The sequence below is a fragment of the Talpa occidentalis genome, unplaced genomic scaffold (genome assembly GCF_014898055.3).
Source record: "Talpa occidentalis isolate TD23 unplaced genomic scaffold, MPIMG_talOcc4v2.1 talOcc4.12, whole genome shotgun sequence".
Classification (NCBI taxonomy): domain Eukaryota; kingdom Metazoa; phylum Chordata; class Mammalia; order Eulipotyphla; family Talpidae; genus Talpa; species Talpa occidentalis.
Window position 1 is genome coordinate 77,738,991 of NW_023601212.1, and position 25,372 is coordinate 77,764,362.

General features: G+C 46.9%; 1 protein-coding gene across 2 annotated transcripts; it reads right to left on the reverse strand.

Moving 5' to 3' along the window:
* Positions 1–573: 573 nt before the first annotated feature.
* Positions 574–21,171, reverse strand: RCC1L (RCC1 like). 2 transcript variants are annotated; one of them, XM_037506799.2, is made up of 11 exons: positions 20,773–21,171; positions 19,235–19,364; positions 15,080–15,208; positions 14,184–14,250; positions 13,575–13,626; positions 11,956–12,040; positions 10,773–10,954; positions 8,227–8,314; positions 7,307–7,480; positions 4,614–4,699; positions 1,422–1,534 (listed from the first exon to the last, which is right to left on the reverse strand). In XM_037506799.2, the coding sequence occupies exons 1-11, from the start codon at positions 21,109–21,111 to the stop codon at positions 1,457–1,459; spliced, it is 1,410 nt and encodes a 469-aa protein (XP_037362696.1). In that variant the 5' UTR covers positions 21,112–21,171; the 3' UTR covers positions 1,422–1,456. The 2 variants fall into 2 exon arrangements, with proteins under 2 accessions (XP_037362695.1, XP_037362696.1); XM_037506798.2 differs by lacking the exon at positions 4,614–4,699 and having other exon boundaries at positions 574–1,534.
* Positions 21,172–25,372: the final 4,201 nt, after the last annotated feature.

Here is a 25,372-nt window from a genome sequence, read left to right on the forward strand (position 1 = left end):
GGAGGTAGCATAAGCCCAGATGAAAGGTCCCGGCTGGTGCCCTTGACACCACTGGCTGCTTCCACTGCCCAGGTCCCAGTAGGTCACTTGCTCTGCAATCATTCCACTCAGCCCAGTTGACAGCACACTCCACCCCCCACCCCCGCTTTATTTTCTCCACAGTCCACTTCACCATCTGACATATTTTCTAGTGGCTTGTTTGCTGATACCCCTGCCCGCCACCCCCAGAACTGAAGCTTCGCCAGGCACCAATGGGGATTTTCATCACCCCAGCATGATGAACAGTGCCTGGCACTATAGGGGCATACAGAGGTGTTTGCTGAAAGAATGAATAAAAAGGGCTGTTGGCAATGAGACCCCAGTCTGTGATCTGATTACCAGTTATTTTTAAACTTTGTCATTTTCTCCCAATTGAACTGTAAGAGTAGACTCTGATCAGAAAATATCTTTCAAGTAAGACCGGCCTCCAAAGTTTTTTTTCACTATATTCTGGTTGCCTCCATGAAAAGCCTTGTTTTTGAAAGCCTGTCTTCCAATAATCAGGTAAAAAAAAAAAAAAACTTCTTTGGCTCTTAAAAGTAAAAGGCAGAAAATAGATTTTATTTCAAAAGATTTTTCAAGAGATTTTTTTGGAGAAAAAGATAAGTTACATTACAAACTTAAATGTTTTTCACAATTTCTGAATCTTTTTTTCTCCAAGGCTGGCATCAGGGCACTGTTCTGAGTCCTAGGCCCACCAGAACTTGGCCTCCAACTTCCTCTTCCTCCACTTTTCCAAGCAAAGCAGTGAGAATGGTTACAAGGCTGGTGACAGCCATAGGCCCACAGGATTCCAGGCCTGTTCTGAGGAATTTCAGCTTATGTCCCAGCACCCAGCTGGGCTATGAGGCAGCTGACCGGGAATGGTGGGTAGGCAGCAGGGACCTGATGAAAACCCCAGGCTGAAGCCAACCAGGCTCCCTCAGCTAGGCTGGGACTCACCATGATGCCCAAACACCAGCCCAGAGCTCCACTGAGATCAGAAGGGTTCGGAAGCCCCTAGGAGCACTGTATTCTGTCAAGGCACCTTAAGATCAAACTAAATGGCATGTGTGAGAGCCAAACGTTCCTAAGACCAGTTTCTCAGGTCAGACATGACACCAGAAACCTTCATGTATTACCCAGAAAGTCAAAACGTGCAAATTAATGGTTCTCACATGCCGGACCACAACAGCCCTGGCACACCAGCGGGCTGGAACTGGCCCGATAACAGCAGTCTCCTGTGCTGAGTCCAACAGGCCTCATCCTTAGGTGGAGAAGGGCCACATCCCCAGGACTTCCAACGTGTACCCGCAAAGGGCTTGAGAAGGGAGCATCACACGTCACCATGAGCCCTGATCCTCTTTCACCCCTCTCAAGAGCCCCAGCTGGTGCCTCTGCCAAGAGTCCAAGCGGCCCAGAGGGTCACGAAGGAGATTCAGATGAATGACCTGGCCAGAGTAACCATGTGATCCACGCCACACGCCACATCTACGGGCTCTCCTGGCATCGTCACCTGAAAAACAAGACCCAGTACACTGAGGGTAAATGGCTGGCAGACAGGCGTGGCGGCAGCCCAACCTGGACCTGACCTTGCTCTGCTCACCCATGACTCAAGGATTTCCACAGCCAGGGCCATGCCCGTTTTCCAAAAAAGGGACACTTTTTCTTCTCTTTCGTGATCATTACTAGTAATTGTTATGACTATTATTCCGAGTAGGTAGCACATTCACACAGCTGGAACACCTTTCAATCCCACCCCTGTCATCACCTGCCCCACTCCCCACCATCCCTCTGAACTAGAAACCACATTTAATGGGTTTCTCAGTCTTTCTAGAGGTGCTTGCTACAAAGAGAAGCAAATGTAAGTACCATGTGCTTTCGGGTGGAATGTTTAAGACGATGCACCTGCACCTCCTCCTCAGACCCGCGTGGCTCCTGCTGTTCTGGCCAATCTGAGTCCTAACATCCTGCCTGGGGGGCTGGGAGGGGCAGCACCCAGCCAGGTGCATGGTAGCTGCAGAGGGGTCTGTAACTGCCTTCGAAAATTACTGAGCTTAAGTGGGGGGGAGGCCTAATCCAGATGACCTGGCCCAAAAGCCAAGAGGCAGCAGCGCTAATGCCAAAGCTGGGTGCCTTTGGCATGAGGGGACAGGTCCATTAAGGATCCTGGTCATAAGGCAAATGGATGCTAGTAACCATGTCACGCTTCCTACCTACCTCTCCCTCCCTAAACAAATGTCTTTAGCAAAACCCTGTTAGAGAAATCACTAAACCAACAAGAAGCAGTGCCTCAGTTCATGGAAAAGGCACGTAGATGCAGAAAGCATTCCAGGCTGACCATGGAAGCAGAAAACACAACGCCCCTGTGGTGACCAGGCCCAGATGAACTCTTAGCAACCTCCCCTGGCCGTTAGAGTGCCTTTTATTGACCTTCCCCGGGAAAACGCCACTCTCCTCCCTTATCTATCGGTAGCTAAGCTGCTGCACTTAAGCACCTACGTCCTTGCTCCCCGAGTGCTCTGGCCATTAGAGCCCAAAGTAGAGCAAACCACTTGGTCTTGGATTACTGGCCAAGACAGCAGTGTTGGTTGAGGCTGGCCGCAGACGTGCGGGCCAGGCCACTGGCGCCCTCTCTGGGGCACAGCAGGCAGCTCGCCTGGGGAAGCAGTCCCTCAGCCTCTCACCACCTCTGAGCTGAGTCCAAGAGAAGACTGCCCTCGGCCAGGGTTTATTTTTATCCTCATCAAGGTTAAAAGGAGTTTCTATTCTAAACCAATTTACACTCACAGCATTAATGCAAAGGAAACAGTTCTAAAAGCCAGAAGCATATTTAATCTGAGTTCGAACAGAATCAGCTTGGGAACCTCTCTCCACAATTACTAGTGCCTACAACGCCCACCCGGTGACAGACAGGGAGGCTGAGCGGTAGCACTGACAGGGGCTGAGCCCGGACCTCCTGCGTCCCCCTCTTGGCTGCTCCTGAAACTTCCTTCATGGCACCGGCTGAGAAAAGAGAGACAGCTCAGCCTGCAGAAAGTTCTGCCACAAGTGCCTTCTTGCTTCTCTCCTGGGGCATCCGCACCACCCAGGGCCTGTGGTTACTGAGGAGGTCGGAAGGACAGGCTTGAAGGCATAGGTTTCCCCAGCTTGTGTTCCCACACTCAACCTGGCCCTGACCCAAAGGCACACGGGGAGGGCAGCTCCGTCCGCAGCAGTCCCAGGCCCACATCACAGCTCGACTCGCCGAGGGGCCCGACAGCTGGCCAGCCCCTAGGGCTCCTGCAGTCGGCGTCTGCAGGTGCAGTCTGCCGAGGAGCGCCCCCCTCACGGGGGGTTCTGAGAATGAGAGCGAAGGAACGGAAAGCACCCAGCGTGCTAGACAGCCCTGCTGCCTCTGGGAAAGGCTGCGTGTTTGTTGAAATCGAGTGCGCTTCCCAGGGGTGGGAAGGGTGAGGCCATTCAAGGACTTCCAGCAGCAGTCTGCTCCCAGCACAGGGCTGCCGTTTTGGCAAGGGGGCCTGCAAAGGCCAGATGATACCAGGTCAGTGGCCACCCGCCTCTGCACGCTTCCTTCTCTCCACCGCTGGACCCTGAGTCTCCAGTAGGAATGGCAAAGAGAGCAGCGTCTCAAAGTCAGACCTAAGCTTGACTCTCTGCCTCTGCCGCTTACTAGACATGTGACCTTGAAGAAATCACGGACCCTCTCTACCTAAGCTCTGAGTGTCATTGCATAGCAGGAAGACATCCTGGAATGCCCCAGAAGGAGAAGCTTGGGTGCCTTAGGGGATACTTCCTGGGACCACAGCCCATCAGAAAAGCCCAGGTTCTGTGAGTCTATAAAACTAGTCAGGAACATTCCCAGAGCAACAAAGAACGCTTTATTCTTTTTTGTTTCTTTCCTGGAACACTTTCTAAATGATGTAACCTATCCCCCATTGAAGATTAATTAGAAAATACATTTTTTTAAAGAATAAACATCACCTGTAATTTCTTTTTAAACTAAGTACCACAGAACAGATTGGAGACTAATCTAATCTTTGAGGAATCCAACCTAGTTGATGAAAAAGCCTACTTCCTGTCACCTCCACTCTTCCAGAGCTGCGCCACATCTCTGAGCTTGCACAGAGCAGGACAGGGCCGGGTAGCAAACATCAACACCATCCTCTCAGGCCTTTGCCCAATCCTCTAACCCCAATCAAAAGGTGTCCAGGACCAAGTTAACTAAATGCACCTTTAGTGCCCACAATTGTGCGAGAGCGAGGGCAGCAGTTTGGCTCCCCTCTGAGGAACCGTGTGCCTGTTTGCCTGCTCTGCACCCCAAGGACCACCACCTATAAGGCTCCTTACAGGGCATGTGGGGCCAGAAACCTCGGGGAGGCTATTCATTCCCTCCGCTCACTCACCCGCCCCAGGAAGGAGCAGGCTGAAAGGCCAAACCCACGTCTGCTTGGCTCCTCACCACCACTGCCTCACCTGTAGCCAAGGAGGAGGAAGCAACTATACCAGGAAAGGGAGCATTCCTTGGGGTTGGCCCAGCTGGGTGGTGCTGACACACCAGGTAATGCCCTCAAGCCCACCAAGCCCAGCCTTACCCTCCATGGGAAATACTGGTCTTCCAGGCGACCGATGCCCAGGCAGCCCCGGATGTTCTTGCCCCACACAAACAGCTCTCCTTTGTCTGCAAAGAAAGGAAAATGGTGGCTTGAGTGGGGCAAGACCAAGGGCAAGTCTCCAAGAAGGGTCATGAGAAGAGGCTTTGTAGAACAAAGCCTAATGTTAAACTTCAATTTCACGAGGCGTTAATACTTTCTTTGGAAGGAAGTGCACTGTCCCCATACCAAAACATGTCCAGCCCAGACTCACACTGATTATCACAGGAGCAGAGCAGACACACAGGTGGGCACCAACAGCTCACTCTGCTGACCTAAGGCGCAGCCCCTCACCGACAGTTACAACTGACCAAACCGAAAATCCTGAAATCTGAGCATCCCCAAATCCTGCCACATCCTTGCAGTGTGAGAAGTAGGATGATCTGTCGCTCCTTGTCTGCTTTCCAAGTCTCAGGAGCATTCAGTCAAGTGACAGATACATGATGATCAGGCCCCTGTGTGGGCCAAGTGTAGGTCTGTGTGCTAGGAGCTGGGATAGGACAGTGAGTACACATGTGTGGTTGCTGTCTGCATGGGGCCGGAGCTAAAGAGTGAGAAACAAACAAATGACCAAACCCACACAGAAGCATGTGAAAAGTGCCAGGAAGGACAAGAACAGGGTACTAGGAGCATCCCTGAGAGGGAATCTGCACTGGGGCTTGGTGAATCCTCCCTCCAGGATAGACCCCCCAGGCCTGGTGGGGCAGCTTTCAGCTCAGGCTTCATCCATATCCACTTCAGACACTCCTTGGCATGGAAGCCCAGCTTTGCCGTCCACCATCTGGCAAAACGCTTTGGTCCCAAGAAGTGGAAGAAAAGCCAGGACTAAGCAAATCCTGGCTAATTAATAGGAAACCTTTTGTTAGGCTGTCAGGCCCCTCTGGTCTGACCATCTTCCTTGGTCTTCCACACTTAGATTGCGTATGTTTAACAGAGCAGTTGAGTCTAGCCCTCTGAAACATCAGCAGACCTCAGGGGCACCTCCCAGTGGGCCAGGCCCTAAGGTGAGGGAGAAAGCCAAGCTGTAATGTCTCTCTACTCACTGGCACCTGGAGGGTGGCTGTTGGTACTTGGGGTAAATGTAGATAAGGATTTCATTTCAGGGTAATCCAAAATAGACATGGCAATAACAGCGAAGAGAAAATAGTCTAGGGGCCTCCCTGGTGGCGCAAGGGGTTAAGATGCAACCTATGAAGCTCTCCGCAGCCACTGCAGCACCCCGAGCCAGCCAGGGAGCAACCCACATTGCACAGCAGACCTCTCCTGACTCACCCCATTGCTCCCCTCAGCAGTGTGCTTCGGTCAATCTACCTGTTCTGTTCCCCGCTCTGTCTCTAGTGAATCCTCTCACCCCCCACACCTCTCGCCTATACCCCAGTTCTTGTATGCATAAATAAATAAATCTTTAAAAAAAAAAAGAAAAGAAAATAGTCTAGTACTCCAGTGGAACACTTCATATGTGTTCCCAAGTATGTCTTTGCACATAGTTTAAACCTTACAACATTCTGGGAAAAGAGATTATTGTTACCTCCAGAATTAGCCCATAATGACTCTTATTTGCCAAATCAAAATAGCTTTAAAAACACATGTGATAAAAATAAATAAATAAATAAATAAAACACATGTGACCTAGATGCTTTGGAAGGCCTGTGTGGTGGGGAGTGGCTCTTCCCCACCTCCAACATTGCTGCCACCCGGCCCTCATAAACAACCCTCTATGTGGATATTTGGAGGCCCCCGAATCGGAGATATACACAATAAAACTGGCCGGGGGATAGGGGAGGAAGTCCCTAGAAAAGTCCTCACTTGAGGATGGGGTTGGAGAACACACACGAGGACCAAACTGACTGTTGGCTGAGATGTTTAAAAAGAAAACAATTACTTAGTATGAGATTAAAAAAGATTTTTTAATTGCAAGGAAAAAGCAAATATACTTGGAATCACAAAATGAAATTAATTTAGTACTGCCTTACTGTTCGCGTCCACTAAAGAGCAGCACCCTGAGCCGAGAGACACCATGTGAAGGCTGAGTGGCCGGCAGGAGAAGCGCACAGGCAAGAGGCCTGGAGTCACTGGCTATGTTAGGGCTCTGCAATTTGGCAGACCTATGAGAAAACCTCCACTTCAACCTTCCAGTTGATCATCCTCTCCCCTGCACTTTGGAGAAATCAGAGACTTACCTCCATACAACCACAGGACAATCTAACAAATGTGCCTCCTGCCACACCCCACCTCCTGGTCGGTCTGGGGGTTTGCTTGGCCAGAGGCTGGGATTAAACCCCACACTTTCATTTCCTAATTACCCAGTGCATTTGCCAAAGCTCTGCTGTTTTCCTCCAGTACCCTGACACACTCAAGGGTCCCCTCCTCCTCCGACCAACCCATATCCTCTTGAGAAGATCACTGAAAGTTAGCCTAACCACAAACCAAATGAGCCAAAGCAAAACTCCAGGATGAAAAAGAGATACACATTATCCAACCTCAAGCCAAACAATTTCTGGAACAGGCGCTCTTTAATTATCTGAAGCAGGACACCACTCTGCTGGATGTGGGTATTTAAGAGCTGCCCACAGTTCGGGGTTGAACCTAACCTGAGCTGTGCCAGTTGCTGGGGCCATTCAGGCTTGGTCACTTACCAGTCAGGGCAGCAAAGTGGCTGAGTCCACATCGAATGCGGGACACCTGGACTTCAGGGTTGAACTCCGTCAAGCCGAAGAGAGTGGGTGGAATCATTTCTGGAAGAGCCGTTTCCACGAGGTTTGGTCCTTTTCCAAGAATTCCATAACCCCAGACAAAAACACGGCCTTCTCCTATGTTACAGTGAGAACACGGTCAGTAAGTCGGACCAACTGCAGCCCTCCCTTACTAAATTCTAGCTGGCCACCAAAATGTGTCTCATCCAGATGGGTTGTTTTCTTCCTGGCTTGGCAAGAACATGCCAGCAGACATTTAAAATAACGTTTCTTCTCTCCTCTTTGAAATCGTTGCTTGTGATGCAGGATGTGCACGGCTAGCCAATCTTAGAACACCAACCTGCCACACTGAGGGTACCCTGCATGGGACCAGGCCACAGGGGAGCCTTGGAAGGAGAGTTTTTCTACTAAGAGCCTGAAGTTTAGCACTGATCAGAAGAGCAAGCCAACTTCATAAACGACTCTGGCCAGATTCCTAAAACTTTCAGAAACAGTTCTTAGGTTATGGAAAGTTTAATGCTCATTGGCGGTGCCAGATGTTTAATCCCAAGGGTATGGCTCTCAGCATCCAAACCCTATCTGCCTCTGCTTTCTTGGCGCAGCATCCCCAGAGAAGGCAGGGCTGGAGTCTTTGGCCCAGGCAGAGCAAGGAGGATAATGCAGTTCATTCTCTACTCCAGAGATCTGCTATGGAATTACCACCCTCACCCGTTAATGGCAGAATTCAGTCCAACTATATCTTCCCACAGTCATGTTCCCTTCTGCAGGCTGAGGTTGCCACCTGGGGAGCCAATGGACATGACCCTTCCCTGTCCAACCCACCTGCAGCTCCCAGGAACATACTGCCTCCAAGAGAGTCTCACCATTTAGCACAGCACAGCCTGTACCACCACACGCAGCCTGTTCCACCTTCCCCACGCCTGAGAAGGGTAAGCACCGGGGGACATTCACCTGGGTCAAAGGAAGGGTTCATACTGTTAGAAAGACAGGAAAGCGGGCCTCCCCAGTGGTGCAGCGGTTGAGCGCTGGGTTGCGAAGCTGCCCGCAGCCTCTGCAGCGCCGGTTCGTTCCCAGGCTGCTCCCCGGCCACCAGAGGAGGGTCCCACATGGCGCGCAGACCTCTCCTGCCGCCCGCTGCTCAGCCCTCAGCAGTGTGCTTCGGTCCCTCTGCCTGCTCTGCTCCCCGCTCTGGCTCTGGTGAATCCTCTCACCCTCCTGCGCTTCTGATTGTACCCAGTGCTTGCATAAATAAATAAATAAATAAAATAAATCTTAAAAAAAAAAAAAAAGACAGACAGGAAGGCACTGGGAGATGTTTTTTTTCCAGCAACCTTGTCACTAAGAAAAGTCCTCTTCTTTAACACTTTATTTGCTGTTTATCTTATTGAAACAATGAATCATTTCAATAAATCATTTAAACGACCATGTTTTCTTCTTTGTTTTGGCTACTCCAGCGCTCAGAACACAATCTGCAGCCACTTGTAGCCACTGTGCATTATCCATTTAATGAGCTGACCTCTGCTCTCCCTTTATGCAGATTTATCTATTAATATATATTTAAAACTTTCTGTATGTCGTCAGAAGTCTGATATTAAAGAATGTGGCAGGTTATTAAACAGTCCTGATCTGGAAGTAATACTGAAACTCTTACAAAGTATGATATCTAGGGTTTGCTTGAAAATAATCCAGGGCAAAGAAGCAGATGGAATTACAGATGCAACACAATCGGCCATTAGAAGCATGAGGCTTTGGGGAGGTGGGGTGGGGTGAAGAAGGGAGAGTAACGAAGTGTTCCAGAATTAGATAGTGGTGACAGCTGCACAACCTTGTGACTCTACTAAAAACCACTAAATTGTGTATTTAAAAGCAGTGAATTATAGCTCTACTTTAAAAACAAGCCATTAGTTGGTAATTGTTGAACACGGATGATGGATACACAGAAACTAATTATGCTATGAGCTCTACTTGTTTATGTTGAAATTTTCCCTAATAAAATGTAAAAATCTGCCATACAGTATTGCTAATGGCAGAGATGGGGAAAGGCCACAAGCAAGGCTCTGTAGTGCTGAGGTGTTCTCCTGCTTGGCCTGGGTGGGCTGATGCAGAGCTCTTCATCGAGCTGCCACCTGGTTAGGTGGAAAATGTCTAGGGCCTCCCCGGTGGCGCAGCGGTTGAGCGCTGGGTTGAGAAGCTGCCCGCAGCCTCTGCAGCGCCGGTTCAATCCCCGGCTGCTCCCCGACCACCGGAGGAAGGTCCCACATGGTGCGCAGACCTCTCCTGCCGCCCACTGCTCCCCTCAGCAGTGTACTTCGGTCCTTCTGCCTGTTCTTCTCCCCGCTCTGGCTCTGGTGAATTCTCTCACCCTCCCGCGCTTCTGACTGTACCCAGTGCCTGTATAAATAAATAAATAAATCTTAAAAAAAAAAAAAAAGTACTTTAAAAAAAAAAAGAAAATGTCTAAAAATGTGGAAATGTCTAAAGCCTCACTGTAGGCTTTAGAAAGTTCCAGGGAACAACTGATAAATGCTCTCAAGGCCACACACCTGACTCACACACCCAGAAAACCGCTTAGGAGTCTCCTGCTTCTATATTCCAGCTGACTTGAAAGTGGTAATGTACCCCTGCTACAGGCAATAAATATCCTGTTGCCTCATGGTTCGGAGCTCAGACTTTGGAGAAGGATCTCCTCTGAGCCCGCTGGCATTAATAAAGAACTTCTCTCCTCCTCTCTGAGTGCTGCCTGGTTTCCTGATGGAATTCTGCTGTAACACCATGATCTGTGTGCTCTCTAGGCATGTGTGTGGCGCTGCTACAAGAAGCACTTTGTGACACCACGGGAACTCACACCAACAGTTTCATACCCCTTCTGAAACAAACAGGATACACAGACACACCCAAAATGCTACTCTAAACCAGTACCACCTCGCAGAAACAGTGAGCATGATGGCTTCTGAACCTGAGCTTCCTTTCCAGGCTCCAATGAGATGGCCAAGAACTCGGTCCCTCGAGGCAGTCTTCCCCCCCCCCAAAGATTTATTTATTTATACATATAAGCACTGGGTACAGTCAGAAGCACGGGAGGGTGAGAGAATTCACCAGAGCCAGAGCGGGGAGCAGAGCAGGCAGACCAACGAAATATACTGCTGAGGGGAGCAGCGGGCATAGCAGGAGAGGTCTGCGCGCCATGTGGGACCCTCACTGGGGGCCAGGGATCGAACCGGCGCTGCAGAGGCTGCGGGCAGCTTTGAAGCCCAGTGCTCAATTGCTGCGCCACCAGGGGAGACCCTCAAGGCAGTCTTACAACAGACCAGACCTAAGCAGGACTTAATACACCACACATACCTCTAATCAAGGTCCTTAACACTTCTTATTCCCAACCTCCCAGCACCACACTTAGGTGGCCTCATACCTGCGTGGAGTCCGTGACAGAAGCCAGCTGCAGGTACTCAGAGTTCCCCCAACCAAAGAGGCCTCCATCGGCCGACACAGCCAGGCAGCAGTCACCATAGGTGGCCACCTGGATGATGTTCACCCCAGCAAGGTCCCCGCCCAGCTTGGTAGGTACGCTGGTGATATTGTAGTGGCCCAGACCTAACACAATGAAAAATATTTAGTTATAATTGTTTATTTTTGAAGAAACTCACATACACCTACTATGTGCCCAATGCAGTTTTAAGCATTTCACAGATGTCAATTCAGAAATCCTACCCTGTTCCTTTGCATACTACATAATTTCCTTCTCCTGTTCTCTTAAATGAAAAAAAAAAAAAAAAAAACAGTAACAGTTTACTTAATTTTTTCTCACTCCTTCAATAATTATTTTTAAAATCTTTGAAATTTCCTGAAATGTTTGAAAGGTGAAATATCACTACACAACCTATTAGACACCTTTCAGAACACACATATAAAATATAACAATTTCTAAAGCGCTATTTGGTTTGCTAGAAAATAAAGGAGCTCTCTAAAAGCCCATCTCACCCCAACATCCCTCTCCACACCCCCCCAAAAAACAGTAAACCAAAACTGGCAAAACGAGAGGGATAAACAGAAAGTGGAGGAAAGCTAGAAAGTATTGCATGGACAGTTGTTACTCTTAGCATTATGAGGAGGGTAATCCTGGGCCAGGGCTCCATTTTGAAGCAGGCTTTCTCAAAGGGTCCAAGGCAGGGACTGGTAGCGCCCCTAGCAACAGGCAAAAGCAATCCCAATCCTCCCTGGTGGAAAGCCTCTCCAATTTATGCCCTTAGAGTTTCCACAACTTCAATTCAATAAAATATGAGCTTGTCCCTAATTCTGGAGTTCCTTTGGGGGTAGCATGTTTCCTCTTTAAAAGGTTCAAAGTTTCCTCCCTCTGTCTGAGAAAGGTTCAGGTTCAGAACTTCTTTGCTGAGTGGTGGGAGTTACCTCCAATGCATTGTGTCAGTTCATTTCAATGGGGGGGGGGGTTGGGGGGCAGGGGACACAACAAACAGTATTCCCCAGGAAGTGATAAGGAAGGTTAAGAGTCAATTTAAGGAAAGTGGGTTCTAGCCCAGAAAGCCCTACAGCTCACAGCCCATAGTGCAATATCCTCAGGGCAAAAAGCACACCACCTGTTTGCCCGTCTGCGCCCCATCCACAAGAATAGACTTCTCCTTTGTCAGTTAGGAACAGACTGTGGTCCTGCCCACAGGCAACCTATGGACACAGAGGTGAGGTCAATGAGAAGTGCTGCTTAGAGGCCCAGTATTGAGTTGATGGACCCCAAGCTCGTGCCATCCCCTAGTACTGCTAAACCCTGAGAGCACTGGCTCCACGCATCCCTCTGCTCTTTCACCACAGTCTGGCTTTTCTCCCACTCCCCAAAAATTGCTCTTGCTAGGAGACAGGCCCCGAAGGAGCAAACCCTAGAGCTCCTTCATGCTGCTTCACTTCCAAGGACCCACTCCGTCCTCCATAAGCTGTTCTCTTCCCCGCTCTCCGCTGTCCCTAATAGCAGCCAATCGTTGTCACTTGCTCAGCATTTGCGCTCAGCATCTGCATTGTGCCCTTCAGGTCTGGAATCCTTCTCCAAGGTCTGTCACTCTTCACACTTCCAAAAGTTTTCACCAACACTCCATGCTGTTTTCTCAGACCCACTACTCAGTGCTACCGAATTCCAGACCTGTTTTTCTAACTACCTCATGAAAAGCACCCTTTACTGAACACTTAGCATGCCAGGCACTGTGCTAAGTCAAATACCCAAAATCACCTAGTAAGAAACTGAATTTCAGAAATTTGTTGAATTGCCCTAGGTCACCTAGTTAGTATGTGGAGAAGCAGGGACTTGAATTTGCACCTTTGTGACTTTCAAGTTTATGTAAGAAATACTACACTCTACTGCAACCACAAAGCCAAATTCACTCTTTCTCCATCACACATTGGCTCTCCATCCCTTCCGCCTAAAGCCTGCCAATTCTTCATGACTCCCCATTGGGCCAGGGACATCAGCTTCCAATCATTTGACGCTGGCGCCACACCTGACCCCTCTAGCTCACTCCCTGCCCATCCAGTCAAGCCCCAAATCCAGTCAGGTCTCCTCCCTACATTCTCCTCCTCCCTGTGGCTTCCCAACTATCCTTTATCACCTCCTCCCCTAAGTCTACTCCAAACCATGATCAATTCTCTTTTTGAACAAATCACAATTTGGCTGTCAGTCACCAGGCTTAGAACATTGGACTGCCATAAAACCTTCCCTAGCACCCAGTCCAGTCTATCTGGTAAATTCCTCTGCCACCTCCTCCATGCTGCCTTCTCTCCCTTCCATTCCATCCCAGCAGACTTCACAATTCTCCTTCTGTTGCTCTCATAGCACTTTCTATCTACTTTCATTTACGTATTTCAAGATTAAGAAGTACTTACCAAGTGCCATCACTGAACCAGGAATGGGAATGAAATGGTGAGCAAAGGAAAGCAAGCCCAGTCCGGAACACCATGCTGCGATGCACTGACACTGTTCATGTTTGTAAACTGTCTTTCCCACTCAGTGTTATTCCTGCAAACCTCATTTTTGTACCCCCACAGTCTAGTGGGGAGCTATGATTTTCTACAGGTGGGGAGCTATGATTTTCACCAAAATAATTTAGGAATTCAGAAAACTCCCCCTAACAAATTTTATCACCCCACCCAACTTTCACCCTTTCAAAGGCAGCCCAGAGGACAGGACAAGCAGCTCTCCGTCCAGGTCTCTTACCTGCACCACCTGTCCATCGAAGTCCTGCATTCTATGGATTTTGTGACTTTCACTGCAGCAGGAAGCAATTTGGAGAGAAGCAAGAGATACAGTGGTATAATCCCTGCACAGTCTGTCACCCCTAACTGGTAGCCCCCAGACACACATAGTAATGTTAGAAAAGCCTTCAATATCAAATACAAGACAGGGTTCAGCCCAGGTGTGAAAATAAACCAAACCAAGCAAATCCCTAAAATGCTGCTAGTACTGAGAGTGATGCTTAGACACACCAGTATGATATGAGGAACTAGTAGGAGTTTTTCTTTTAAAGATAAAAGGAATAGGACTGAAACAGTAATTTTTTTTAAGTTAATCAATTTGATGGGGAAAATAAAAAACCCCAGGAAGCGCCACACATCACAATCAATGAGGGCTCCCCTCCCCTCCCCTCCCACCAAGCTGATGTGTGGAACTCAACCTGCAATGGAAGCGCCATAGCTTTCTGATGATTTCCCACTCAAGATGAGGAGCTTGCTTTTCACTGCTCTGGGTCTATCACAGCGTAAGTGCTCAATAAATGTTCAACATGTAATACAACTTGGGAAAGGGGTAGTCCTTTGGGGAACTCACCTGTAAATCTCATTTTCAACCACTTTTCTTCCACATTGTCCATAAGAATTGTTTCCCATGCTGAAGACTAAAGAATAACACCATGAAGGAAATCAGTGCTACTGGTTCACAGACTCTTAGCATGTCAGGGCTAGAGGGGTTCTCAAAAGTGGCCCTAGTTTAAGGGCTCATCCTCGTGCCACTTGGTTACCTCCTCCAACATTCCCAGGCTTTGTGGCACAACCATAGGCCTGCTGGGGTTTAGACCAGTCCTGACAGCCTGGGCTGCCTTTCTTGTTCTTTCTGCCTTCCCTTCCAGCCCTAGTTCCAACTCTCAGAACTTCCAAGGTAGGAGGTGAGCACCTCTAGTAAAAGACCCAGCACCCCCATCCCGTCACCATGTTGCCCTAGATGCCAAATGCCCTGTTGAAAGAGTTCCTCAGCCCCACTTTCGCCTTTTCCTCTAGAGCACACTTAGCCAGAAAATTAAATTTGAAAACGTCAGTCAAATAGGCCCTTCCTGGAATTCACTCTTCTGGAAAATGTCAGGGCTACCCAGGGCCCTGGATTCTGATAGTCCCCCACCACTTGAGAACTGTTAGCAAACACGTTTCCTTCAGTACAACAAAAAAAGCCTTCTACACGTACAGGCCACCTCAGCGACTTCAGGGCAAAGGGAGCAGAGCGGGGCACTTGGTAAGGCTGGCTGGTGTGCCCTGTCACAGTATACACATCTGAGATTTACAGAAAACTACAGAGGGCATAAAAAAGTCAGCAAAGTACACCAAATACAGCTCTCTAAGCAATCCTACTGATTTACCTGGGAAATGCCAACACCTTCACCAACTAGATGTGGCTCAATCAAGCAAGTCATGTCAGGAGATCCTCCACTCCAACAACAGTGAATAGACACCTACCTCCTTCGCTATCTGTCAGGACGAGAGAGTGGGCTCTGCCACAGGAGACCTGTAGCACCCGTGTCTCCTGAGGTCTGTCCAGAGGCAGTGGGATGGGCGAGGGTTCCAATACGTACTCATATCCCCTCCCTGAAACAAAAACAACTAGGTTCACAGGACATCACCCTGACTGAGAATCACAGCATTTCTAACAGAAAAATCATATTGTCCAACCCCATGTCATTACTCATTCTGGGACTGGAATCACTTATTCAAGGCACATAAATCAGTGGCACAGCTTGGCCTAGTCCCCCTCCCAATCCATTGTACCACTCTGTTACCACTACATATTAGATTCTCGAGGCGCACACTTAGTCTCATTAGATCTCTTCAGATGTGATTTTACATAACTTGAATCTTTAAGGAAAGTGAAAGCATTTTCTTCCTGCATTACATACTAAATTTCTCAGTAAGGCAAAGAACGACATATATAGGATGATCCCACTTTTATTAAAAGGAGGCAAAAAGAATATAGAAGTATATTTGCCTGCATATACGATAACTCCCTCTGCTAACAGGTTGTCTTCAGGGAGAAAAACTGAGGCTGGGAGAACAGAAATGGATACCAGACTCACTCAGAACTACAAAAATATATTATCTGTGCAAAAAAGGAAATTTTAATATTTAAATAAGCAAATAAAGGAGAAATGTTTTAGAAGTCACTCGAACCTTATTGTTCTTTACAATCCTACTGGAGAAGCCAGATTAGTCCATGTAGGGACTTACTCTTGCAGGTTTTAAACAGTAAGACTTTGAATATGTATTCAAATATTAACTCCAATATGTAAGCTGGAATTTAAAGAAACCTGCAAAATGCGCTGGCCTTCAACCTACTCCCCACTGAATGATCACTGTTTTCTCCTAGGAACCTCATGTCTAAAAAGATTTTGTCTAGCAGATAAACACATCATTACTATTAAAATACATTTGTCCATTTATATTCAAGAGTGACTGATATAATTTTCAGATATTCCTGTTGATCAGCATGGAAAGCCTGGTTTATCACAATGAGACCATGTGATTCTAGCAAAATCAAAGAAAATGGACAATGTTGTTAGCTTATACAGCCCTACTGAAGATATAAAGCACCTTAAAATACTGAAAAGTGAATTATTTTCCCCATTACTACCTACAAAGACCCCCAAAGGCCTGAAAGCAGTAAGTACATAACATTTAAAGGGAATATGACTCTAAATCCAGCTACCAAATGACATGAAATACGGAGGACAGAGAATAGAGTTAAATGGCACCACAAGAATGCATTCAGCAAAGTCTAGACTAGAAAATTCTATAGGATAGCATTTTTTCTCCCTCAATAAATTTCAGGGGAAAAAATTAAAATAGACTTAAAAGACTTCTAAAAGTCTTATCAATACAATGTCTGAGCCAAAACAATTTTTAAAAATAAAAATCTAATGACAGTTATGAGACAACTGGCAATTTCAACACTGATGCATACTTGGTAACATTAAGGGCCTATACTATTATTTTCAATTGTGAGAATGATCTTGTGCTTACATTTTCTAAGAGTTCTTACTTTTTCTTAATAGATATTGAAATAACTATGAATAAAATCAATGTTGGGATTTGTTTTAAATTTATGGTTAAGAGGGCCTCCCCTGGTGGCGCAACGGTTGAGCGCTGGGCTGCGAAGCTGCCCGCAGGCTCTGCAGCGCCGGTTCGATCCCCGGCCACCGGGCGACGGTCCCACATGGCACGCAGACCTCTCCTGCCGCCCACTGCTCCCCTCAGCAGTGTATTTCATCACTCTGCCAGTTCTATTTCCCGCTCTGGCTCTGGTGAATTCTCTCGCCCTCCCGTGTTTCTGACTGTACCCAGTGCATGTATAAATACAATAAATAAATCTTTAAAAAAAAAAAAAATTTATGGTTAAGAGAGAGTAGGGAAAATGAGTAAAACAAGACCGGCATGAACTGATGCTGGCTGAAGCTGCTGACAGTGCACTAGAGGCATGACACCATTCTGTCCATTTCTGTGCATGTTTCCAACAGAGGTATACCAAAAAAGTGTCATCTTATAGCTAACGGACATTAATACTGATGTATAAAAGAATATGGACAGGGCCTCCCCAGTGGCACAGAGGTTGAACACTGGGTTGCGAAGCTGCCCACAGCCTCTGCAGCGCCGGTTCAATCCCTGGCTGCTCCCCGGCCACCGGAGGAGGGTCCCACATGGCACGCAGACCTCTCCTGCCGCCCACTGCTCCCCTCAGCAGTGTACTTCAGTCTGCCTGCTCTGCTCCCCGCTCTGGCTCTGGTGAATTCTCTCACCCTCCCATGCTTCTGACTGTACCCTGTGCTTGTATAAATAAATAAAAAATAAATCTTAAGAAAAAAAAAGCAAACATTGTACAAAAATGAACAATGATGTAAAATATATATAAATAAATAATTTTGAAAAAAAAAGAATATGGACATAAAACTAAGCAAAAAAAGCAGAAAACAAAATGTACACTGTGATTACAATTATGTAAAAATCAATCCACACAGGGTCTCCCTGGTGGCGCAGGAGTTAAAGATAGCGCTATGAAGCTCTCACCAGCCACTGCAGCACAAGTTTGATTCCTGGCCGCCTGGGAGCTGACCCACATGGCGCAGCAGACCTCTCACATCTCCCTGCTGCTCCCCTCAGCTGTGTATTTCAGGCAATCCACCTGTTCTGCTCCCCACTCTGTCTCTGGTGAGTCCTCTCACTCCCCACACCTCTGCCCTACACCCCGGATCTTGTATGTATAAATAAATAAATCTTGAAAAAAAAATCAATTTGTACATAAATGAACAAGAAAATAAAGATTTGTCCAGTGTGTGATTCTAAGTAATTGCTTTTTTTTTTTTAGATTAGATTTTATTTATTTTATTTTTTTAAGATTTTATTTATTTATTTACTTATACAAGCACTGGGTACAGTCAGAAGAGCGGGAGCGTGAGAGAATTCACCAGAGCCAGAGCGGGGAGCAGAGCAGGCAGAAGAACCAAAGTATACTGCTGAGGGGAGCAGCAGGCAGCAGGAGAGGTCTGCACGCCATGTGGGACCCGCCTCCGGTGGCCGGGGAGCAGCCGGGGATCAAACCAGCGCTGCAGAGGCTGCGGGCAGCTTCGCAACCCAGCGCTCAACCACTGCACCACCAGGGAGACCCCTAAGTAATTGCTTTAGTTCAAAAAATGTTTCTTATTGTACTTATATTGTTTGACTAAAGTCTGCTGTTGAAAATGTCATTGTAGGGCCTCCCTGGTGACATAGGGGTTAAAGTCCTGACGCTATCAGCTATCAAGCTATCACCAGCCACGGCAGCATGAGTTTGATTCCCGGCCACGGTGTTAACCCACATGGTGTCTTGCCTACCACTGTTCCCCTCAGCAGTGTATTTCAGTCAATCCACCTGTTCCGCTCCTTACTCTGTCTCTAGTGAATTCTCTCACAGCTGTACCTGCATAAATTTATTTATGCATAAATAAAGAAAATCTTTTTAGGACCTCCCTGGTGGGGCAGTGGGTTGAGCACAACGCTGTGAAACTATCTGCAGCCTCTGCAGCACGGGTTTGATTCCCAGCCAGCCAGGGAGCTATCCACATGGCACGGCAGACCTCTCCTGTCTCGCCCTCTGCTCCCCTCATCAGTATTTTCGGTCCATCTGCCTGTTCTGCTCCCTGTTCTGTATCTGGTGAATTCTCTCACCCTCCCGCACCTCTGGCCTGTACCCCGTTCTTGTATAAATAAATAATTTTTTTTTAAATCTTTTTTAAAAAGTAATTGTAGGTAATTTCTAGCATTTTTACAATCCAAATTTCAAACATATGGAATAAAGTCTCCATCTGAAGTATTTCATAAATTTTTAGACCACATTCTAGGTGCCATGGAGTATGCAGGCTAGCTCCAAGCTAGGAAGGGAAGGTCATTTCTTTGAGGCCAAAAAGAAACATCAGTAATGCCTTCTGCTTAAAGATTCAATATTATTACCACAGTCTGAAAAATAACCAAGTCCGGATGGTTTCAACAATATCCTTTGAAAGCTGCCACCTCTTTTGCTATTATGGTTCGGTTTATGCAATCATGTTCTTGTAAACTGAAGACAGAAGTCAAAGTGAGAACATTCACCTTTATCTTTTCTGCTCCTGTGAAATCCAAGCTGAGAATCTTTGTTGAGTCCCATACCCCAAACTTTGGTGATCTCCTTGGTTTTTGAAGACAGCAGTGTGAATCCATAGCCACAGGCAGCAGATGAAATCTGAAAAAGTTACCATAAGGTATTCATTGATATGTGATATATAAAGTTTTCTCAGCAATAAATGATAGGCCTGCTGGATTCCAAGAATACACACTATTAACATAGCAACTAACATTTATTAAACATTTACTATTCAGCGCATGCTGATATATATTATCTCATTTCATCTTTACAATCATCCTATGAACTAGGGTGGTTCTCAACCCCCCATTCACCAAGATACAGGCTAGTATAGCAGTTAGGTTGAAGATGGCCTTAGCGTAATCTTGGCTCTACCCATTATAAACTGTGTCACCTGAGGCGGATTACTTAATCTGTCTGTATCTTTTTCCCTCACTGCAAAATGGAAATAGTAGTGTCTCTCTCACTGGGTTGTTGTGAGGACTAAATTAGTTATAATATAGCTAAAGCCTGTATAATAATGCCTGAACTTTATAATTATTACAATTTTTACTTATTTTCATCATATTTATTATCATAATACAATGTCATCAATAGTTGTAGTAGTAAATAGATGAGAAAATCAAGTAATTAAGTAACTTGTCTAATATAGTCACAGAGCTAGTAAGTGGAGACCTGACTCCAGAGTGCATGCTCTTAACCCTTATGATGTACAATTACATTCTTAATCCACTGCCACAGAGAAAAATAACCAGTACACAGTTACTGTGATTTAACATGTTAGTAGTGCCAGTGTTGAGTATTTTATTCATACTGTTAGCAACTCTTCACTGACCAGATGAGGAAACTGAAGTCAAACTCCCTTTCTCTCAAGGCCCCTTTTCAGTTAAAATATTGAAAGTGAGAAGTCAAACTGGTCAAATCTGTTTCTTTTTCATCATCCACCAAGATAAACCCTCCCACCACTCCCTCCCCCCAAAACTCCCTCCCCCCACTTTTTTCAAATCTAAGTTCAGAGGCCTCCCTCCCATTCTGGCATGTTTAGACGCCATCCTGTCATCCTCTCTTTCGCATTCCCCTAACTGCTCCAGTAAGCATTTCCTTTCCGATTTTTCACAGACAACATCCCACATTTTCTCTGACCTTTTGAAATCTGCTTTCCTAACATCTGAACTTCTGGAGTCACACTGGTCCGAGCGTGATAATGTACATCCACCAGCTAACTGGCATTGGGCCTGTCCCTTAACCTCTCTGCGCCTCCCTTTCCTCCTCTGTAACTGTGGGTGACAATCCCCACTGCCAGCGTGATGCCACAACCCGAGCACCCAGAGCTGGCACATTTCGGCCACTCGATAAATGTCGGCAGCAGCCATAAATGCCTTCCCCTCCCATTCGTGAGTCGTCCTCCCGAAGCGTGGCCACCAGCGTCGCCAACTTCTCGAAGTGGGCAGAATGGCTGCGGGAGGTGCGGCGCGGGCCAGGAAAGACAAGGAGCGGCGGCCCGCACCTTCTGATCTAGTTCCAGGCGGTAGGGCACGGGCTGGATCCTGCGGCGCGGGCGGCCGGCGCGGGGATCGGGCCCCGAGCCGGGCAGCACAAACGTGGGCACGCCCAGCGCCCCCGAGAAGCTGAAGCCCCACACGAAGATGCGGTCGGTGCGGGCCGCGCGCTCGCCCACGTACTGGAACACGGGAGTAGCCGCCTCGGCCTCCGCCGCTTCGCGCCGGCTCCGCGAGCGGCCGGCCGCCGTCCAGTGTCCCCGCCCCAGTCCACCTCCGGGGCCCGGCCCCGGCGCGCTCAGCCGCCGCCCCAGCCGTGCTCCCGCCGCTAGCGCCGTCCACGCCATTCTCCGCTGCAAGCCTCACTGGCTCTTGGGCGCCGCCATCTTGCGTGACCCTTGACCCCACGCCCGGCGGAAGTGGCTGCGGCCACGTTTACTGCGGGCTGAAGGCACTGGCGCTGAGGGCAGCTTCAGGGTGACCGGGAGGTGTGAGCTGAGTTGGGCGGTGCGGGGGCCGTGTGGCCCAGAGCTGACCGTGGGAACTCTGTCCTGGGCCGGCCCGCCTAGTGCGCGACCTTTCTCCGACTCCAGAGGCGAGGCTGAACTCACTGCCCTCCCCGCGCGACCCAGGCCTGCTGAGCTTCTGCCTAGACTCAAGCTTTTTGCAAAGTATTTGTGGCCAGTTAGCAGGGGTGAAACTTAACGGGTTGCCCGCTCTGCGCACCCCAAATGTAATGCTCTTCAGACCTGTAAACAGTTCAGGGGTGGTGGTTCCCTATGATATCCCCCGCGCGATTCAATTGTTTGGCTCCTGCAAAAACCGGGTGGATTCGGTCAGATAATGGTAAACTTCAGTCATGTTCCATGACGATAGTGATCCCCATACATAGACTAGAAGTGTAGCAGCTGCTACATCCAGGTTTGTGTAAGCAGTCCATGACGCCCACACAATGAAATCGCTCAAAGACACATTCCTCAGAACCTATCCCTGTCGTTAAGTGATGTGTGAGTGTGCTGTAAACTTAGCCCACTGCATAACCCAAAGACAGCTGCTGTGTTGGGGGGTGGTATTTTACTGGAACAGACACACAACCTCCGGAACTTCCTGTGGAATACAGTTCTGGTGAATGGGTTTATTTTAGTCTCAACAGTTAGCCTCCATAAAGAAGGACAGTTTTTCTCTTGAGTAATCCCTGCTCTTTCACTCCTGGGACCTCCCAAATAAGTATCTGTGTACAAGATCTTGTTTCCAGCTCTGCTTTTAATGGTATAGCTGAGACATATTGATAAAGGAGAATTATATAATTATATAAAGATTATAGTATTGGAGCTCACCAGAGAAACAGAGCTGATAGGAGAAATAGGAGATCCACACCTGCTAAAGGGTCAGAAAAGCCAGTCCAAGTCCAAAGGCCTAGGAACCAGGAGCCCCAATGGTGTAAGTTCTAGTAAGCAGGTAGGAAAATACCAGGGCCCCCAACGCAAATCAAACAGGTAGGCAAGCAGAGGGAGAAAAAGATTTCAACCTTCCTCCATCTTTTTTGCTCTTTTCAGGCCCTCAGCAGATTGCATGAAGCCCACCCACGTTAGCAAGGGCTTTCTGCTTTACCAAGTCCATCAATTCAAATACTATTCCCGGGCCTCCCTGATGGCACAAGGGGTTAAGACACAACCTATAAAGCTGTCCACACGAGTTCAATCCCCCTCCAGAGAGCTACCCACCTGGAGCAGCAGACCTCTCCTGACTCACCCGCTGCTCCCCTCAGCAGTGTATTTCAGTAGATCTGCCTGTTCTTTTCCCCACTCTGTCTCTGGTGAATCCTCTCACCCCCCACACCTCTGGCCTATACCCCAGTTCCTGTATGTATAAATAAATTAAAAAAAAAAATACTATTCTCTTCTGTAAACACCCTCACAGACACATTCAGAAATAGTGTTTAGGGGCCTCCCCAGTGGCGCAGCGGTTGAACGCTGGGTTGCAAAGCTGCCCGCGGCCTCTGTGGCGCCGGTTCGATCCCCGGCTGGTCCCAGGCCACCGGAGGAGGGTCCCCGCATGGCGCGCAGGCCTCTCCTGCCGCCTGCTGTTCCCCTCAGCAGTGTACTTCGGTCCTTCTGCCTGCTCTGCTCCCGGCTCTGGCTCTGGTGAATTCTCTCACCCTCCCACGCTTCTGACTGTACCCAGTGCTTGTATAAACAAACAAACAAACAAACAAACAAATAAGTAAATAATACATGCCTCTTTAAAATCAATCAATAAATAAATAAAAAAGCAAAAAAAAAAAGAAATAGTGTTTAACCATTTATCAATAGCCAGTGGAATTGACACCTAAAACTAACCATCACAATTATTAATATATTTATTGAATATATAAATATTTATTATTAATTATAAATTAGTATTAATAGTTATTAAATAATTTAAATAATTATGAAATGTGTGTAGAATTTTCTTTTTTTAATTTTAATTTTATTTTTATATTCCCCATACAATTGCAACCCTCTTATTTGACCCCAATCCCTCCTTTCCCCGCCCCCCAGCCCCCATGGAGTGTCTCTGGTTCATAGTTGTTTGTTGATTTTGATTTTCACTTTCTTATAGATATTCATTTTCCTGATTCCTTATTTAAGTTTTCTAGATTCCTGCTATGAGTGAGACCATCCGGTATTTTTCTTTTTCTTTCTGGCTTATTTCGCTGAGCATGATCCCTTCCAGCACCATCCATGTTGCTGCAAATTGCATGTGCTCATCTTTTTTGAATGCTGAGTAATATTCCATGGTGTATATGTACCACATCTTCTTGATCCAGTCATCTATTTTTGGGCATTTGGGTTGTTTCCAAAGCTTAGCTATTGTAAATACTGCTGCTATAAACAAAGGGGTGCAGGTGCTCTTTGGAATTGATGTTTCTGTGTCCTTTGGGTAAATACCTAGGAGTGGAATTGCTGGATCATATGGAAGATGTATCTGAATTCATGGTCTTTGTGTTTTGTTTTGTTCTTTTTTGCTTTCAAATATCTATTCTTTTAAAACCTGGCAAAGCTAGAAGTTCTAAAAAAATCTTTGTTAGAATGTCATATATGGGTCTATTGATTTCTAAAACATTTCACTTTTTGTTTTGTTTTTATTTATATATTTTTTACATCATTGTTCATTTTTCAACAATATTTGCTTCCCCCCACCCCCTCAGGTGTAGTCCCCATAGAGTTTCCTTCACAAATGCACCCGTGCACCATCACCTCAGGCCCTGTGCTCCTCCCTCCCTCCCTCCCTCTGATCCCTCTCCCTCCTCCTCCCCTGCAGGATGACTCTGGTTTAGAATGGTTTGTTTGTTTTTGTTTTATTTTGTTCTGTAAAACATTTTACTTTTAAGGGGAATCCAAAAGACGGAACAACCTGTTTGAGATTTGGGCAACGAAAGAACCCAGTAAGGGACTCTGCAATGTACGCCTCAGCCACTGGGTGGCGATGCTTGCCCACCAGTGACGAGGGTCTTGTTCGTGGATAAACAGGATAAAACAGCCTAAAGCTGGTTTTGGCCAGTTGGGATTTATAGTCCCAACTGGGCTTTTATAATTTACTATCAAAACCTGGTTGGTTTTATCTACTGGCCAGATGCTGGCTGACGAATACTTCCGTTTTGCTCCAAATTTTTGCTTGGAAAGGATGGTGCTCTAACGAAATACCAGCTCTCCCCAAAGTATTAAAATGGCTCCTAATGTTACCTAGGTTAAACTTATACTTTGCCTATAATGACATTTTTCAGTAAATGTTCTCATTTCTCTGTTACTTAGGGTAAATGAAATTCTCTAACCTGGAAGAGTGAACTTAATTTATTTTTATCAACATGTACAATTCATATCTGCTGCATTACCTTAGTAAAATAATTTAAAATTATATATAGATAAGGCTAAAAGCTCCTGTAGCTCCATAGTTCCACATGTATCTGTTGCCATAGAAAATAAATCATTTTATTCCTTGCATGTGTGTGTTTAAAGAAAGGGTATATCTATGGGATGCTGCAACCTCTTCTTTTCACTCAAATCTATATTGGAAAAAATTTATAACAATTTAGATCTACCCCTTTCTTTTTCACTCTTGCATATTACTGTCACTAAACTTCTTCTTTACCCATTCTTCTTTTGGTGGACATTTGGGTGGATTTAGTTTTTACTATTACAAGAAATTACAGTAAATATTCTTGTACGTTTCCTTTTGCACCAGTGCAGGTACTAATAAAGACAGAAAAGGCTCATTAAAAAAATAGATGTTCCAGTTGGCTCAAGGGGTTAAGTGGCAGCACTATGAAGCTATCTGCAGCATGAGTTCAATCCATCACCAGGGAGGTGACCCACAGGGCGCAGCAGACCTCTGCTGTCTTGCCTGCTGCTCCCCTCAGCAGTGTTTTTCAGTCAATCTGCCTGTTCAGCTCCCCATTGTCTCTGGCGAATCCTCTCACTCCCCTGTCCCCCTGTCCCTCCGCACCTCACACCTTTGGCCTGCACCCCAGCTCTTGCATGCATAAATAAATAAATCTTTAAAAAATAAATAAAATAGATGTTCCATTTGTTCTTCAAAAGTTGTGTTTTAACGAGTGGATTCATTTTT

What these genes read in the sequence shown, in the direction of transcription:
- RCC1L (XM_037506798.2), bottom strand. Translation starts at nt 21,111, where the DNA reads ATGGCGTGGACGGCGCTAGCGGCGGGAGCACGGCTGGGGCGGCGGCTG. An exon ending in GCCTGGAACTAGATCAGAAG is followed by an intron (nt 19,365 to 20,772) that starts GTGCGGGCCGCC and finishes TAACTTTTTCAG; the next exon opens with ATTTCATCTGCTGCCTGTGG. An exon ending in CCTGACAGATAGCGAAGGAG is followed by an intron (nt 14,251 to 15,079) that starts GTAGGTGTCTAT and finishes GTTATTCTTTAG; the next exon opens with TCTTCAGCATGGGAAACAAT.